This window comes from Alosa pseudoharengus, unplaced genomic scaffold, assembly GCF_046254945.1.
Source record: "Alosa pseudoharengus isolate Yale_2024_CS ecotype anadromous, Long Island Sound unplaced genomic scaffold, YU_APseudo_1.1 YU_APseudo_1.1_scf_16, whole genome shotgun sequence".
NCBI classification, from domain to species: Eukaryota; Metazoa; Chordata; class Actinopteri; order Clupeiformes; family Clupeidae; genus Alosa; species Alosa pseudoharengus.
In genome coordinates, this window is record NW_027468630.1 from 30,248,998 (window position 1) to 30,265,671 (window position 16,674).

Sequence of the window (16,674 nt, forward strand, 5' to 3'; positions counted from 1 at the left end):
GCCAAGAGTAGAAGACCGAGAGGTGTAGAGACGGACGTCACATAAGCGCTCACCTCCATGATGGGATTGGAGGCCAACACCTTCTCCTCCACATTGGCCTCGCTGGCTGAGCCACTGACCGTGGCGAAGTACCGCATGGCATATTTGGCAGAGACCGTCTTACCAGCGCCGGACTCCCCGCTCACAATGATGGACTGATTCCGCTCATCTCTGAAGGATCAAAGGAAAACAACATGGGCTTGTAACTCTCCACAAACAGGTACAGACATGATAAAGAGGTACACTTAGAGTGGCTAATTTAATCCAAGAATGGAGCTTTTATTTTGGGATAATCAGATAAGAGAAGAACACCAGTGAAATGCCTCTGCTTTAAGGGATATGTGTGTCATAGGGTCCACTAGGGAAGCATAGCCCCTCTACTGGAGTCAGTCTAAACACCGGCACCTGGGGGGGACAAACTGTGCCAAGGAACGAAACAGAAATGACACATCTCTGATTTCTCCAAGATCAACAGCTGTCTCCTGCTATGTGAGAGTATGAGTGATGTTGAGTAACAGAGAGAGAGAATGAGAGGCAGAGACAGAGAGAGAGAAAGGGTGCGAGAGAGAGAGAGACAGAGAGAGAGAGAGAGAGAGAGGCAGTGGGAGAGGGAGAGAGCAAGAGAGAGAGGCTGCTATTTCTGGTTTGCTGCAGAGCTGATATTGTGATGACCTACAAACCTTCCTTGGAATGACGGTCGCCAGTGTGACTGTACAGAGAGGAGCATGAAGAATGGAGAGATTAATACAGAGAAAACAAACGAATGGAAATTCACCTCGCCATCTGCTTATATGCCTCCTCTGCAACAGCGAATATATGTGGATCCATGTCCCCCATGTTCTGACCACTGTAGGCATTAATGATATCTGATCCATAGATGGGCAGATTCTCATAGGGGTTGATGGCCACCAGGACAATACCTGGAAATGAGAGAAAGGGCATCACGATATTATTAAAACATGGCATGACATCTTCATATGCTGCACAACATGTCTCATAAGGTCTGAAATGGGTCCAGGCACCACAGTGTTTGGCATTCCAGGGGGGGGGGGGTGGTGGTCAGTGTAATATGAACACTAACAGGCCCTGGCAGGGGCGGGGGGCCCTTACCGCAGTAGGTGTAGATGAGCTTGGAGTCGATGAAGCGCACTTTAAGGTTGTGCAGCACGGCGGGCTCGTGCAGGTAGCTGAGCGCCGTGAGATCATTCTCTCCCACCAAGATGTCAGGGTTTCGCAGGTGTGGAAGGTTCTTGGTCTTGGGGTCCAATTTGTGTTCAATTTCCTATGATGGATGCAACAAAAACACAGTCAAAAATGGCTTCCTTTCATGCTCATTCTTCTTGGCATCTCTTTAATACAAGTCTTCAAGAACAATTCAGACTTTCAACATTTGGGAACTCAGAAAATATTACTTCCTCCCTGTGCTCATACTTTCACTTCCTGCAACAGTATTACATCCATCATTAGCAACAGATGGCAGGAGTTCCAATCCATCACCAGTTTCTTCAGTTGCTGTCAGTGACAGAAGATGTAAAGGGCCACAACAGGCACGTGGCAGTAACTTGGACATAAAGAGAATAAGGTTCCAACTCTCAGTGAAGCATTATTATGGACATATGCTTTTCCCGCTGTGCCTGGCCGCTCTGGAGTGGACAGCCGGGCCGGCCTGAGCCACCTACAGCTGAGCCACTCAGAGCTGCGGTCAAGCCAAGGCCCAACGTCAGAGCAGCACAGGAAATGCTCCATGCATCTGCCCCAAAGTCTGCGGGTCTGCCAGGACAGCCTTGCTCTAGGCTCCAGGCCTCACTGAAAAGAACTATTCATGGAGTACACAGTGCTCCATGAATCGCTGGAGCAGCGATTCTCCCTGGCTCAACTCTAAACATGTGTGCAAGTAATTCCATTTAGACACAGTTTCATTAAGGCAGAGTGCCATCAAGATTAACCAAGAATCATAAACAATATGGATTAGTGGGTGCATACTGAAGTCTAAAAGCATTAGCTGACTATGAGCACGTGGGCAGAATTAGAAATAGCATTCAACAATGTTGCTTTTCTCTTTACACTACTTCAGCATTGATACCTGTAGACCTACCATAGGTTTACATTCCAGAGCTAGGTTATACCTATGTAACTTCAATGGGATATTTACATTTCAGATGTAGATTTATAAGTATCTGCCCATAGGGGCATAGAAACGTACTGGCTACATAATTAGCTAAAGCAGGTAGAGTAGTGGTGTTATGGTGACACACTCCCTCCTCTCCACTCACCTCTCCATCCTCCAGCTGTAGCTGCAGCACTCCGTCTCCCTGGTTATAGTCCTTCACCAGCTCGGCCGACTTCCACACTTCCTCTGCATCAGGGATCCACACCCGAGCAAACTGGTGGGAGAGATGGACAGATCAGCAGGGGTGCATCAGCAGCATGACTCTGAGACCGAGTGATGATGAGTTAACGTTTACAAAGAGGGTGAAGAAGAAGACAACAAACATGAGCAAAGCCTGTGCAAAGTTGTAATTGGAAATGATTTTGAATTTGATGAAAAGAACCAAGAAATCCATTTTGTTCATCTACATTTCTAGCACAGTCTTTTGTCTCATCCTTTTGATGTCATTTCAGGTAGAAGTAACTTGGTCAAATGAAAACACACAAACATACACATAAACAGCTCCCCTAACCATGTTTTTAAACCATGAGATTTTAATAAATCAAAATTTGGCTTGGCAATGAATTATTTTGCGCTATTCAGACACCTTGACTTCCAAGCTGACTGCTTCATTCTTTAAGAAGTCAGAGTGACATTGCCTTTTATGGCACTAACATAACACTATTCACCAACACACACGAGCACAGAAGAAAGAACACACCTTTAAGATGGTAGAGCAGAGAACACACAACTCACACACAAGCGCAAGCATACGCAGCTCCCATAACCAATTCTTCAAAAATTTGAGTTCATTCTGGACCCATTCAGTATATGATTGAAGAGATCTGAAAGGTTTATGAGTCTCTGACATCCCTCATCCATACCGCAGTGACACTCAAATGACAGGTCAAAAGGGTGAGATGCTGTGGTGTGAAAATTTGACGTGTGAGCGCCATCTGACCATCAGTCTCCTTATTAGAGAAAGACAGCAGACAGAGAGAGTGAATGATTGACATTTTACCCTTTTATGGTCAAGCAAAATACATCAGTGCTTCTCCTTGTTGTTTAAGGGTTAAGAGTCTGTGGTGGTCTGAGAATCGTCTGGGAGGGGGGGGGCGGGGGGTCAGCTGATACGGAAGCATGTGAAAAACACCGACTCCAACTGTCTGGTCACATGACAGAAGAATCCAGAAACCTCACAAAGAGAGCCCAAGAAGCTGACTGTCTGACTGCTGCCATGGCCACAGACATTACCACTGCCCTTAACTGCCCAACAAACTGAAACCTCAGAAGTTACAAGGTCATCTCCCTGACACCCATGCCCAGGCCATCACTGACAACACAGGCCAGAACAATGTGCTTGAGGACAAACCAGAATGCGTATGACGACTGGTCCACTGTTATGAGATCTCTTTTGTGTGCTTCAAGAATATAAAGCATGGGATTCAGGGATTGCGAACAACTGTGGGAGGATTATTCTTTAGGGAGAAATTGGTGAGCTGAGCTTGGCGATCCTCCTCTATATCTGCTGCATTTACAGGAACAGAAGGAAATAAAAACGTTTGAATTTTTACACACAGAGTTCCATCAGAACGTACAATTTATGCTGAGCTGGTCTGGGCAAGTAAAGACAGAGACGGTTGATAGTGCAGTGCAGTAGATGTTAATCACACAGCAGGGTAGAGCTCAGTGGGGCCCCACTGGAGCAAAATACAAAATCACATGAATGTCGGCATGGAGGAGACATGTGGGCCTTCAGCGCACCACACAGAGGCACCGACATGACTGCAGCGACACTTTCTGTCACTTGTCCAAACACACCAGCGGCGAGATGTTTTTAAGTGACAAGCCTCATATCGCCACTAATGTGCCTCACTGCTGTGTTCAGTGGTTTTTGAATGGTTGTAGACCCGTTAGAAAACAAACAAATGAAGTATCGCCATTGAGTGAGAAAGAGCAACTGGACTCTGCCGACTTTGCTGTTCAGTCCTTGGGCAGATAAGCTGCCATTTCAGCATTTCTGCTCATCCTGCTGAGGTAACATAGGAGTCCAAGATGTTGATTGGTTGAGCTGAACAGCTGGATGCCCATGTGTTCCACTAGCTCGCACCGCACTGGTCAGCTGTCTGTAGCCAAGGTTGCTAAGCTAACAGCTGCTGGGCTGAGCTGCAATAAAAGAGGTCAAATCAGCAATGACATTAGGAATCACAGGATTTTCACCAGCCAAATGATCTGTGTATTTGCCTCTTGTTTCAATAGTGTTCTTTGTTGTGCACGGCAGGCTGTAAAAGTCTGGGTCTTGTGCTGTGACTGAAATATGCATCACAACAAAATGACTGACTTTTCCCAGCTATTTTGTCTGTCTCAGCGTGCTGTGTCCGAGCAGGCTGGTGGTTGTGTGCCGATTGAGGGTAAATCTGGGAGGTGGCCCAATTTTCCCTCAATGCCGTCATACTCCTATGACTCACCCCCCCCCCCCCCCCAACATAAGGAGAGTCTAGGCCTGCACTTCCAGGAAAGCGCACTGCTTCACACAGCCGTGTCTCATAAATGTGAATGGAGCTCAGAGCAGCACAAGCGTTAGCAGGAGCTGCGGCTCTTGGGGACTGGGATCAGATCAAGAGAAGTGGTGCATACAGTGTTCACTAAACAGCGTCACAGCGCTTTTACTCGACAGAGAGAGGTCTGAACCACCCTCCCCCTTTATTAAAACAGCACTGTCACCATGGAGACAGCCTAGCGAACAGGCCAGCTTGTGACAGATGACTATGGGGGTGTTACAGGAGGGTGAGGCGAAGAACATGAGGAGGCCTTGGGGTGGTGAAGGCCAGTGCAGCACCGTACGAGCACTGGGAAACCACCTCCTTATCACACTGTCTCACTCTGAGATGAGTGAGACAGTACAACCCCTATGCCGTAAGGCAGGGGTTTTCAACTAGTGGTCCGCGGCCCACTTGTGGTCCGTGAGGACTTTGGTAGTGGTCCGTGACCATGGATTCAGTGATATAGTTTCAATGGTGGAATCAGTATTTTTATTCAGTGGTGCTCCTGGGGTTGCGTAATTAGTCAGAATGGTGGTCCCTGGTTCACAATCAGTTGAAAACCCCTGACGTAAGGTGCTTGGTCAAAACTGGTAGACTACAGTATCTCTGGAGGACATACTCATTGTAGAGTTTTGAATGATGCTCTCAGTAATAGAGTGCACAAGAACCCATTTCACATCCTTCAGTGAAGCCCTAGCCTCGCTTCCCAGAAAGCAAACTATTTCCATGCGCCTACTACAACTTATTAAATTACCACCTGCCCCTGGCACCCAACACAAAGGCATGGAGTCCTTATTTTGTGCACTGAGGAGAGAATAACACTTTAGTAAAACCAATTAGGAAAATAAATAATTAAAATGTTGCCATGGCAACGCTGCCAAAGAAGTGAAACTACGCTCTCAGACAAAAGAGACAAATTAGCTTATCATAAAATGTGTATCCACCTAGCTTCCCACGTTTGTTCTTGACAAATAGAGAGCTGTGAGTCGAGCTGGGTGTTTAACACCTTCCTCCCCAGAGAGGTCCCATCCCAGAACCTTGGCTCCTAGCAACAGAGCAGGAGGAGCAAAGAGGCTGCTGGTAAAAATAGCAGCTCGACATGAGCAGCATCACACCCACAGAGGCAGCAACTATCACTGCTGCGAACACTTCCTGATCCTCTCTAACACTCACATACACACGGTCACATACAACTTGCTCTCTCTCTCTCGCTCTCTCTCTCTCTTTTCCTTCTCCCTCTCACACCATGGTAAAAATATTACCCGATCCCCATTGACACATTCTGTGTACACGTGCCTGTACAGTAGGATGCATCCTCACAAACATAGCCGTGTGCAGGTCTATTCAGATGCACTCATGCATTTGGTGCCAACAAAGGGGTAAAAGCAGCACAGAAACAGACGCTCTGTGTGTTTGTCATGATTTCCTAGGAGATGCCAAGTGAGCTGAAAATGCAGAGTAAATCAGTTCCCCAAGCTTTTGGCACAAGAAAGCATATTAGCGAAACAACTACACTATTACCTCTGGGTGGAAAAGTACAAGATTCGCATAACTTAAGTATTGGGTATTGTAAATATAGGCCAACATTCTGTCAAACATAAAATTGCAGAATGATTACTTCATCATCAGCTGACCAACATAATTTCCAGATACGAGTTGTAATGATCACAATTATACATGATGATAAAATCTAAAAATCTAAAAACTGTGCTACTTATTTTTGATAAGTACTATGTTAACACATAGACATTAATAAACTCTACAATGTACACTAATATTGAACATTAGAGGCTACTGACAGTGAGAAACTACATTAGTTTTAGATTTCAACTCCAACACACTTCTGTAGTAAGTCTACAGTACATAGCCTTCAACAGATGTGTCCTTCATACATGTGCATCTCATCCTTCAACAGATGTGTATTGAGTGAAGGTCTCATTTGGGGTCTTTTGAAGAGTGATTGAGTATACAGAAATCGGAGGACTTGTTTACAGACACACCCCTCATCATCAGTGAGAGAGGTGCTGTGGGCAGTGAAACTGACCGCAGCACTGCAGTGCCTGCTGAGGAGGAAGATCTGATGGAGGATTCTACTACGGCCTCCTGACCTTTTGACCTTCCTGGACTAGTGATTAAGAGAAGGCTTTTCCACTTAGCGCCGCATCCCGACTCCTGCTCCCCACATGGACACCCACTCTACTGGATCTCCATTGCTCAGCATCCCAGCACAGAATGGTGCAGACACACACACAGGCATTAGGTCTCTTCTCTCTCCTCTAAACGGGCATTCCTGAGTGGCCTGTGCAAACCTGGACACTTATAACCAGCGCACACATGCAGTGTTCACATGCACACAAACTGCCATCTCTGGTGGAATAACTAAGTGGCGTAAAACCAACATGACGCATAAAGGTTTCTGCTTTCTGTTTTTTTTTTTTGGAGGACACCACTCACAGGAAGGAGGTAGATATACAAGGCAACTGTTCAAGTGGTGTAAATTATCCACGGATAGAACCTCTCAAGTCTACAGATCAAGAGCAGGAATTACCCAGGCTTACTCGGACTAATCCCTGCCCAGTGAACTACACCTCTGCTCTATTACAAAAGCCTTTGGCCTCCAAAAACATATGGCCATCTCCACTTAGTTTAAGCACTCTGTGTGTGTGTGTGTGATGAGTTCAGTAAGTATTCCCACTTTACATGATTCTGTTCAATACTGTTAGAGTAATCATAGCTGCATGGTACTGATGGATATTAATTGTTTCAGCTGATGAGTAAACAGAGCCTCTCATGAGAGACAGGAAATGGTCTGGGGAAATAGTCAAAGATACTTTCACAGCTGTTACTCATCCTTACTGTACTTCTAAGAAGGTCCTTTGGCCTTTGAGGTTTTGAGATGTGTCATCATTCACAGCCTATTCACTCTGTATGTCCAGCAGTCGTCTTCACCTTCCTGTTCCAACCTGGCTTATAAGGCGCTGTGCTGAGCTGTGAGATGGAGTCTGAGAGTCACATTAGCACACGTCCAGAGAGAAAGACAAGCTACAGGGGGTTCTGACATAGGGGTGGGGTGCGGGTGTGGGGGGTGGGGGGTGGAAGTGGCAGCATTTGGCAAATCGGTTCACAGCCAACAGGAGATTATCGAATTAACCCTCTAAGTCTCTCTGCTTTCACTTCAAAAGTCGGAGCTTGTTTTCTTTCTTTGGCGCAGCCCCTAGGCCTATGTTTCTGAATGATGGGATAACAATCAGAGAAGGTTTAGAGACTTAAGTAATATTAGGGCTTGCTGCTAAACATGAAGGAGAGAGACTAGAGTAAACTAGAATGGTTTTCTTAGGTAGTGGTCCTAATGTAAAATCCAGTAGCAGTAACAGCAAACCTTTCAAAAAATTCTTGAAGACTGGCCATTAAAAGCGACATTGTATGAAAAATAAAGTCACATTCCCATGACACAGCCATATAGTCACCGATATATATCAGACACTGATGCCAACAATGTGGCTGTTGACAGTCCTGTGTGATGGCAGAACGCCGGCCAGCCGGGTGTCTGTGGTATGAGCTCAGCGTCTGGGAGCAGAACTAATCTAACACTAACTCCAAACAGCACATCACATGACGGACGCTCATGTGAGAATCTGCTGCTTTCCTGCTTGACCCTCCGTCCCAGAGATAGGGCCTCCGCCCTGCGAGCTCGCCTCTCATCGGCCAGACACGAGTCCATGACGACAGAGGTCTGCTAGCCAGCTAACTACCTTAGTTCAGACAGAGAAAGCTCCCTTTAGACAGAGAAAAAGTGCACCCTGCCGGGGTGCCTTCAGATGCCAAGGTAATGACACACTGGCTCAGGCTGCCTTCCCAACCTGATGATGCTTAACTGGCTTTAATTGAATCAGCTAGCAATGAGTTGGCAAGATACATCATGAATGACAGTGAGAAGATTTTTGTTCCTGCTGGTCATACAGGCTACAATGGTGCTCATTAAAAGATACCATGAACTAAATTATAACGTCTTACAATTAATCATCTCATTTTTTACTTGGAGGATGCCCCACTCTGGACCTTCCTGTTTCATCAATCCTTAACAGTGGATGCTATTTCATTCCACACCTTTCATTTCATACTTCTTCTGTCATGAAGAATGATCGGCTTGGATGGACCATATCATCATTTTTTCTCACTCTCACTTCTCCATACAGTCTGTGTAGAGAAGGAGAGTAAAATGCCCATCCAAAAGTAAATAATTGTGACTCAATGTAACTTTCTCTACCAATTATTTTCAGTTAGCTCAGAACTTAAGTAGCTCATAGAAAGGTATACTAATGCTAATGATACAAAATTCTGTCACCGTTGAAACAATACAGGCAGCTGATAGAGACAAAGAAAAAATCAACTTACTTTCACGCACATAAAATCCAACTCCTGATTCATCTTGACACCATATCAAATGTCCTATTTCATACTGTGAGATGGAAGAGCCTTGCGCTTCCTACTTCTTCTACGGTTGAATGACGCCACCATACACTAATCAAAGCAAATGACCAAGCGACTGGTATGTGGCCATAGCTTCTACAACATGATCCCGGCGTGGTCCCTTGTCCTCTCCTTCTGCATGTACAGCTATATACTTGTGCTGCTGCTGCTGCTGCTGCCGTTGAACAATGCTCACTGTTCTTCATCAACCATTCGTACTTTAACCTTTGCCAAATGAGGCAGAGCCTTCAGTAGATCACATGAATTGATGAATGAAAGATTTGTTTTACAATCTAAAAAAATGGCAATAAAGTTTAAAAACAAAATGCAATGAGTTGGTCACTCATGGGATAAATCCGAGCTCCACACAGACAATCTATGCTGAAATGATTTTCAAATCTGTCAATTTCAGAAAAAAAATATTATTATTATTATAAATATTATTATAAAAGTTACTAAACTACAAAATTACATAAAAAGAACTTTCCGGGCTCCCAGAGGCTACCTGCACAACAGTCCAACTGGTAGTGGCCGTTACAGCCCACTTTTTCCCAAGGACTCGTCGTGACTTGTCACCTAATTCAAGGTAATCTAATGCACATGCCCTCAATCAGTATTGAGACAAAAAACAAGCAACTATGCAACATGGTGAAACCGCTTCCACCACAAATTGGTGCAAACAACACACATATGGATTACATCTCACTCATCTTCAGATAATCAGGTCCAGCAAGTAAAGATGAAATCCTATTTCAACTATTTTGGCAAATGAAGGATTTCTGACAGTTTGGAGGTGGGACAAACCCAAATCTACTTTTTGGAACTATAGTGCAACCAATTTGCCTTCTATCAGAAGAACCAGTGGACACTGCTGAAGGTGGACAGCCCAACTGGAGCGGGTACTGAGCTCACTCCCAGAGGAATGAAAGAAACAGAGGTCAGAGGCACAATGCAATGCTCTCACTTAGGTAATGTGTCTACACCCTATAAATGTAATTCTATTTGTCGCAGACAGAGACACAAAGAGCTGAGTGTTCTCAGGGAACCATCCACAGCTCAGGAAGATTTGTGAACTGCTCTTACAGGGGGGGTTGAGACCAGAGGAGCTTGTCAGCTGGCCTTCTGAAATTCTGGTAAAATTGGAAAGACTACATAAAATGTCATGATCCGTGAAATATTAAAAGCTTAATAGCATTCGTATGATATCATATGATATAAGGATGCTATTAAGCTTGTATTTAATTTAATTTCAATTATAATCTCTGATTCAAAAGTTGTGAAAAGGAAGAGAGAGAACTCTTATCTGCAACTTGTCTTGTGCACAGCTCATCAGTTTTCTGATCAAACTGTAGCAAAACATTGCAGGAAAAAAATGTTTTCCCTGTTCGACTATTTCATACACTGCCTGTGTAACAATATCAAAACCAATCACAAAAAAACTGTCCTATGGTGACATAGGCCTACCTATCTTACAACGACAAACTGAAATCTCAATCAGTCCTTTCTTGATATTTCCTCTCAACCTTTAGGATAATAGGTAGGCCTAAATGTAATGTAGCCTTAAGTCATATCTCCAGCTTATGTCCTCATAAACACAACAATTAGGCTATGCTCTCTGCTCTATACAAAATGCTTCCAATGATGTATGATGGCCTGTGAAGGGCTTTGTTAGTAGGCTATAGGCCCATCATGCCTTTTCTCAAGCCCTGATACCGAAAATGGTGACATTTTCACACAACGGATAGCCTATTTATCAATATGATATGGATAGGCTACCCTACAGACATCATCGACATCATTCTAGTGTAGTCATACCCTTCCATCTTCAATGACAATATGAACCTGATAGCAAAGCCTTACATAGCCTAACAGAAATGCAATAATCTAAAACACTGATTATTATAGGCCATACTTGCAATATCTGAACAACCATTAGCTCTGGGCCTATTTGATTAAGAAATGACACGCCTAGTCTTGTAACGCAACAACCAAATGGTCCGCAGGCCTAGCAATAAACTCAAAACAAGCACTAATGGCGTCAGACGGTGATGTCAAAGTCGCAGCATCACAGCGCTACCCACACCGGACACATCCCTTTGATCATCACCATTTCCAACAGAAACATTTTTAATAGTCTACACAATCTCGTTTAAACGCTCACTATGCTAAAACTATTTCGATGCATTTCTAACCAAAGAATGTCAAATCATTAGCCAACAGCCAAAAGCGCGATGACGACAAAGCATCTCTATTGGTAGTCTATTTTCTTCAGTAGGCTACATGAAAACCGATAGCGCATTCTCATTCCATTAGACCACGCACATCCAAACAAAACATTTGACTTTCCAAGAGCTATCAGTAATTTGGAAAACACCTTGTGTTTTTTTGAAGGGTAAATTGTTGTAGGCTATGTTGTTAGTGTCCCCAGTTTGTAAAATGATCAAGGGACCATGGAACACAAAGGTAAGAGAGAGAGGTGAAAGACCTTCTGGGATGTCGGTTTGTGCACAGCCTATACTGCCAGTGATATGAAATTCACAAAATCACGGTTAGGCTATTTATGAGTAGATGGCCATTCATTCATTTTACCCTTACGATGGCCACAATGATCCCTCACGTCAAAATCCTCAAGCCATTCTAGATGTACGTGCTACACAACACAGTCAACAGCATGCATTAGACTACCAAACTAATTCCAGCCTAAATAAGATTGACATTAAGGAAGAGGGACGAAATGTAGCCTACAGAAATCAATATTGACGTTATACCTTTGTGTAGAGCTCTGACGCTGCCATGATGGTCGGAATATCCTTTCTCCAATCTCGGTTAGCTAGACATCAGTATGATCTTCTCTTTACCGAGAGCGCTTTAATCCCCACTGATAGCAATGTTTTATTTGTATTATTTAGACGCGAGAGCCTAGCGTCATGACACCTAAAAATCTCCCTATTTTGGCTTCCCTCTGTGCATTCTGGGAGTGAACGATGAAATGAATCAGTAGCAGGCTACGCGGCTTGCCCTTGCCTAACTTCAGAAAATGGAGATAGCCTGCCACCCTGTGGCATAATTGTTATCATCTTTTGTTCATCATCGCATTTACACCTTTACAATGAACCCCTCCACAATAAAACTATACATGTGGACAATACAAATAATAATAATTATAACACATGTTGTTACTTTTATAATATTTATTAAAATATCAGCACACCCTTCTATACCCTACTATACCAGATGACCGATGTAAGCTCCAGTGAAGGTAAAAAAACTCACTGAAAAATACAAAATATTTTACTGTACTGCCTCATAAAAGACCCAAATGCCTGACCATTCATATCAGCAATGACCACAAGCCTACACATAGTAGCACTTTGAGACTTAAGCTACAAGAAAATCAAGAACGTGTTTACATTGCATTGCAAACCTACTTGCCTACATTGATTCAATATTGGGAAAAAAACAAAATGTTTGTCTGACAGACATTTCATATTCGAAATAATGTCCATATATAGGACATTAATCCACTAGAAACCATTTGATCTATACTGTACAGGACCTTGAGAACATCTTGAGAAATGTGAAGTTGAATTGAACCAATTTGTAACCTCAAATAAGAATATCATCTACAGCTATCCTAAAATAATAACAAAACAAATAACAAAAAACAGTAGATGGGCTAATAATCTGTTATTTCCCCAAACTGTTGTTCTTTGGACAGAATGATTGCAACTGTTGTTCAAAGTTGGGTAAACCTGTGCACAAACATTCTGCACAGGTTTCAGAGTTAAAAAGTCAATATAGTACCCTATAAATTACCTGGGATAAAACTTTTTTGTCACGGCAAGCACACACTCAAAAACAAAATGTAATAATATACAGTTAGTAAATAAAAAGAGAGCAAATATTTGTGCAAAACTATTTTATTTACAAAACAAAATGGCACAAAAGTGACTGCTGTCAATGCACATGCATACTTCCAGCCATTTCTGTTTAGTCTTTTGGGCCAACTAAAAACCCTTCAAAACCCTTCAGTAAACATCCCAGTAGAACTGTACATATTTTTGGAGTATTCTGAGGGCTGGAGCAGAACTGCCCAAACATAGTATCGCCACTAAAGCTGTTAAAGGCCTTTCCAGAGCCAAAGCAGAGAGGCAAGCAAAGGGCAGGCCGTTCACAACCGTTAATCATGCAAGCTGGGTTTTTTCTCATATACATGACTCCAGCAGTAGCAGTGCAGTCCATTTGTCGTCATCAACCATAAATGTCTTTAAAAAAAAAAAAAAAAAGAGCATACACATGACATCACACGGAGGACATTCTCAGGGGATACATATAAATCATTCAAGCATGTTGCCTAGTTGCATGATGGACCTAAAAGAGTTTTGAATGATTGACAGGTCAAACATTGTCTCAGTTCAGTATGCTAAATTCTTCCACGTCCTCCATGTTTTGACACTAGGTGATTATGTACACTTTCATGTTAAAGAACTACGGCACAAGAATATCTTTCCAGAGAACCTTTGTGTTTCTTTTGACTTGGCCAGAAGACTGTGGCCCCATCCATCATTAAATAACATCTTCTGCATAGTGGGACAGTGTAGCCTGAGCCCATGCCCAACTGTGAGATGCTATTTTCAGTGTATTTGGACAATGATACAAATGACAGTGAAAGACAGTAAAACAAGAAGACGACAACAAAAAGAAACCAGAAAAAGGTTGAACAGTGATTACATGGAACAAGTGAGAGACATGGAGAAATGGAAGGGGAGAGCTGGAGGCTGAGCTTAATCAGCCAGCCAGCTTGCTGGCCACCAGGGAGGGTTTTCTGTGGGGCAGGTCCTGAGGGGTGGGGATGTGGTCCCCTGTGATCTCAGCCTTCTCTGTGGGTGCCATTGGTGGCGTCTTGTTCTTGATCTTGGCTTTGGCCATGTTGTAGTCTCCTGAGTCAAAGTACTTTTGCTGCAGAAGGAGGAAGAAAGAACAAATGTGTGTTGTTCAGTTTGACAATACTTTGTAAACCACTGTTGTGCTTCTGTGTCAGGAGGAAATCCTACAACGCCACAAAGAATCTGCGAAGAGAGCATCATTTAAACAAAACAGGCACTATACTTAACCTTCATTTGTGATACTCTCTAAATATTTAAGCATCGCTAATACCTTTAATCTTTCAGGCATGTTATGGTAATGCTGAGTAGAAAAGTTGAGCAGACTCACCCCTTTCTGAAGTCTCTTCCTAAGGAAGTCTGAGCCTCCTGGCTTGGCCCCCAGGTGAGGGTATCTAGCCTTCAGCTTAGCTTCCTCTGCCTTCTCCGGAGCGGCCGTCTGTAATCAAACACAGGCCCTGTGAGGACTGCAGTACATTCTCACGCAAAGACACAGATGACACTGATGAGTTGACACAGCTTCATGGCCAGCTTAAGAATGCTGCACAGTGGATTTCGTTGTTGTGTAAATAGCTGATCTAAAACATGTGAAATCCTGGCTCAAGAGCCTCTGGCTAACCACGTGGTTTGAGTGTTCATGGATGCTTATGAAACTGTTACTGCAGAGGGGTGTTTCGATAAGCCGAGTATGGTAAATAGTAGCCTAAATGAATGGAAAGACAACAAATCAACATCTCTAAGTCACTTACATATAAATGAGCATCCCAAATGGTAGGAAAAGGCAAAAGGCTAATTTTAGGCCTAGTCCGAACGTAAGACTATAGGCCATAACGTTAAATGCAAACTACACCAAAACAACTTTTGGGGAGCAGTGTGTAAGACAGCAGACTGTAACGTTATGCTCAGGAGTTTGGGGTGTCAGCAACGTTAACGCCACAAACACTTTTTAAAAGATCAACTTAGTTAACTGTCAAGAAAGATTAAGTTACACAATACCGGTTGACTAACAATATAACAAATGCTTCACAAATCGGCACAAAATTACTTAATTACTACTTAATTTTCAGTAACGTCAGCGTTAACTTATGAAGAATTATCTACCCAAACAAAATGTTAACAACAAAGTTAGCTATTGAGCTAACGTTACGCGGGACAATTCGACGTTATGGTGCACCTAACATGCTCAGGGAAAGAACCAAACCAAACTGTAAAATCTTCCAAGCAATACAGTGTTTACTAGCATTAGTTGGCGATGACTGGATAAGAAAATGAACGACTGAAAAAGGTGTCCTGATTATTATAGCCATATGACAATGACATCCAGGCATGCTAGCTTGCTAAACAGGCTAACGTTAGCTTGCTAACTAAAGAAATTAACGTTAACGGTGGTCAGATGTCAAATGTTAACGTCCCACTGACTGGCCTGATTTCTATGCTATCTAAGTTATTCAGCTTTTTTCTTTAGATGTACAGTTGATTTAATAAAAAAATAAAGATAACCATAACCCAAAGTTAGTAAAACGTAAAAGTAAGGTTAACGTTAGCTGTCTGGTCTGACAAGTGTTAGCCATTAGCAAGAGGCAATGACAGCTCAAACCAAAGACTGTACAGTCTATGGCTCAAACCGTTAGGTAACGTTAGCTTCTAGCTCGTTTGTTATGGCTAACTTTTCCAGTTGTGTTTGCAATAACGATAGTTATTGCAAGACAACGTTAGCTGACATTAGCCAACTTTACTACCAACAAAACATTACTATTGTCTGAAAGCGACATTTTACCCTCTGTAATAAGGTAAACTACAATTTCACATTTAACTTATTTTTTCGCTAGCAAGGTTACGTTCATTCCCAACGTTATCATGGTGTTTGCAGGATAGCCAAGACATTCACCCAACTCCTGTAATGTTAGAAGCTTGCTAGCCATTACGTGAGGGTCAATTATGGTAAAATATGTTTATCTTTCTAGTGTCTTATCATTTAGATATACAAATTATTCATATATACAGTAATCTAAACTAAAAAATCACATGTTACATGACGGCCTGCAGTCAGATTCACACAACGACAACCGGCTAACATGACTATGCTAGCTTGTGAACTGATTCTAGCGAATGCTCGCCGATTACTGTAGCTCACCAGCTAGAAAAGGAGGGATTGAAGTCACTGAAACAATAAAACGGTCTTACTTTCTGCTCCTCGACCACCGTCTCTCCGGTCAGTGTTTCATCAATTTCTTCCGACATGTTTCTAGACGTTAACCGAGTGATATGAATAGACGAGTCAAAAACAAAATCATTTGGCGTAAAAGAGAGCTAACATTAGGCGACCTCCCTCCCCCATAGGAATCACATTCTGGTTCTACTCCCGCAAAAACATGGCTGCTGGCTAGTGGCTAGATCTAGAACGTCATTCTCATGGATTAAAGTTAGTCTAGCTCGGCAAACGCTCACTCCACTCGCCGCTAGTAGGCACAGCAGAGCAAGTGCAGAACTACCTCTCATGGCAATGACCTCATAAGTTATTTAACATAGGCCTATATAATTGACAAACAACGTACATAGTGGAAATATAATGTAGGACATATTCATTGCT

The 16,674-nt window shown here is 43.0% G+C and overlaps 2 protein-coding genes across 3 annotated transcripts in view; both read right to left on the bottom strand.

Annotated features, from left to right (window-relative positions):
- Positions 1 to 12,150, bottom strand: part of myo5aa (myosin VAa) — a 44,639-nt gene extending 32,489 nt beyond the window's left edge. For both annotated transcript variants that reach the window (XM_076287685.1, XM_076287686.1), the window contains exons 1-5: positions 11,970 to 12,150; positions 2,313 to 2,423; positions 1,150 to 1,321; positions 815 to 959; positions 54 to 210 (exon numbers count right to left, since the gene is read on the bottom strand). In XM_076287685.1, the coding sequence (XP_076143800.1) occupies positions 54 to 210; positions 815 to 959; positions 1,150 to 1,321; positions 2,313 to 2,423; positions 11,970 to 11,996 (612 nt within the window). In that variant the 5' untranslated portion in view covers positions 11,997 to 12,150. The remainder of the gene's footprint in view (positions 1 to 53; positions 211 to 814; positions 960 to 1,149; positions 1,322 to 2,312; positions 2,424 to 11,969) is intronic.
- A 955-nt stretch (positions 12,151 to 13,105) lies between these two features.
- Positions 13,106 to 16,453, bottom strand: arpp19a (cAMP-regulated phosphoprotein 19a). The gene is made up of 3 exons (XM_076287687.1): positions 16,269 to 16,453; positions 14,416 to 14,523; positions 13,106 to 14,160 (listed from the first exon to the last, which is right to left on the bottom strand). The coding sequence occupies exons 1-3, from the start codon at positions 16,323 to 16,325 to the stop codon at positions 13,990 to 13,992; spliced, it is 336 nt and encodes a 111-aa protein (XP_076143802.1). The 5' UTR covers positions 16,326 to 16,453; the 3' UTR covers positions 13,106 to 13,989.
- Between the last annotated feature and the right edge of the window lie 221 nt (positions 16,454 to 16,674).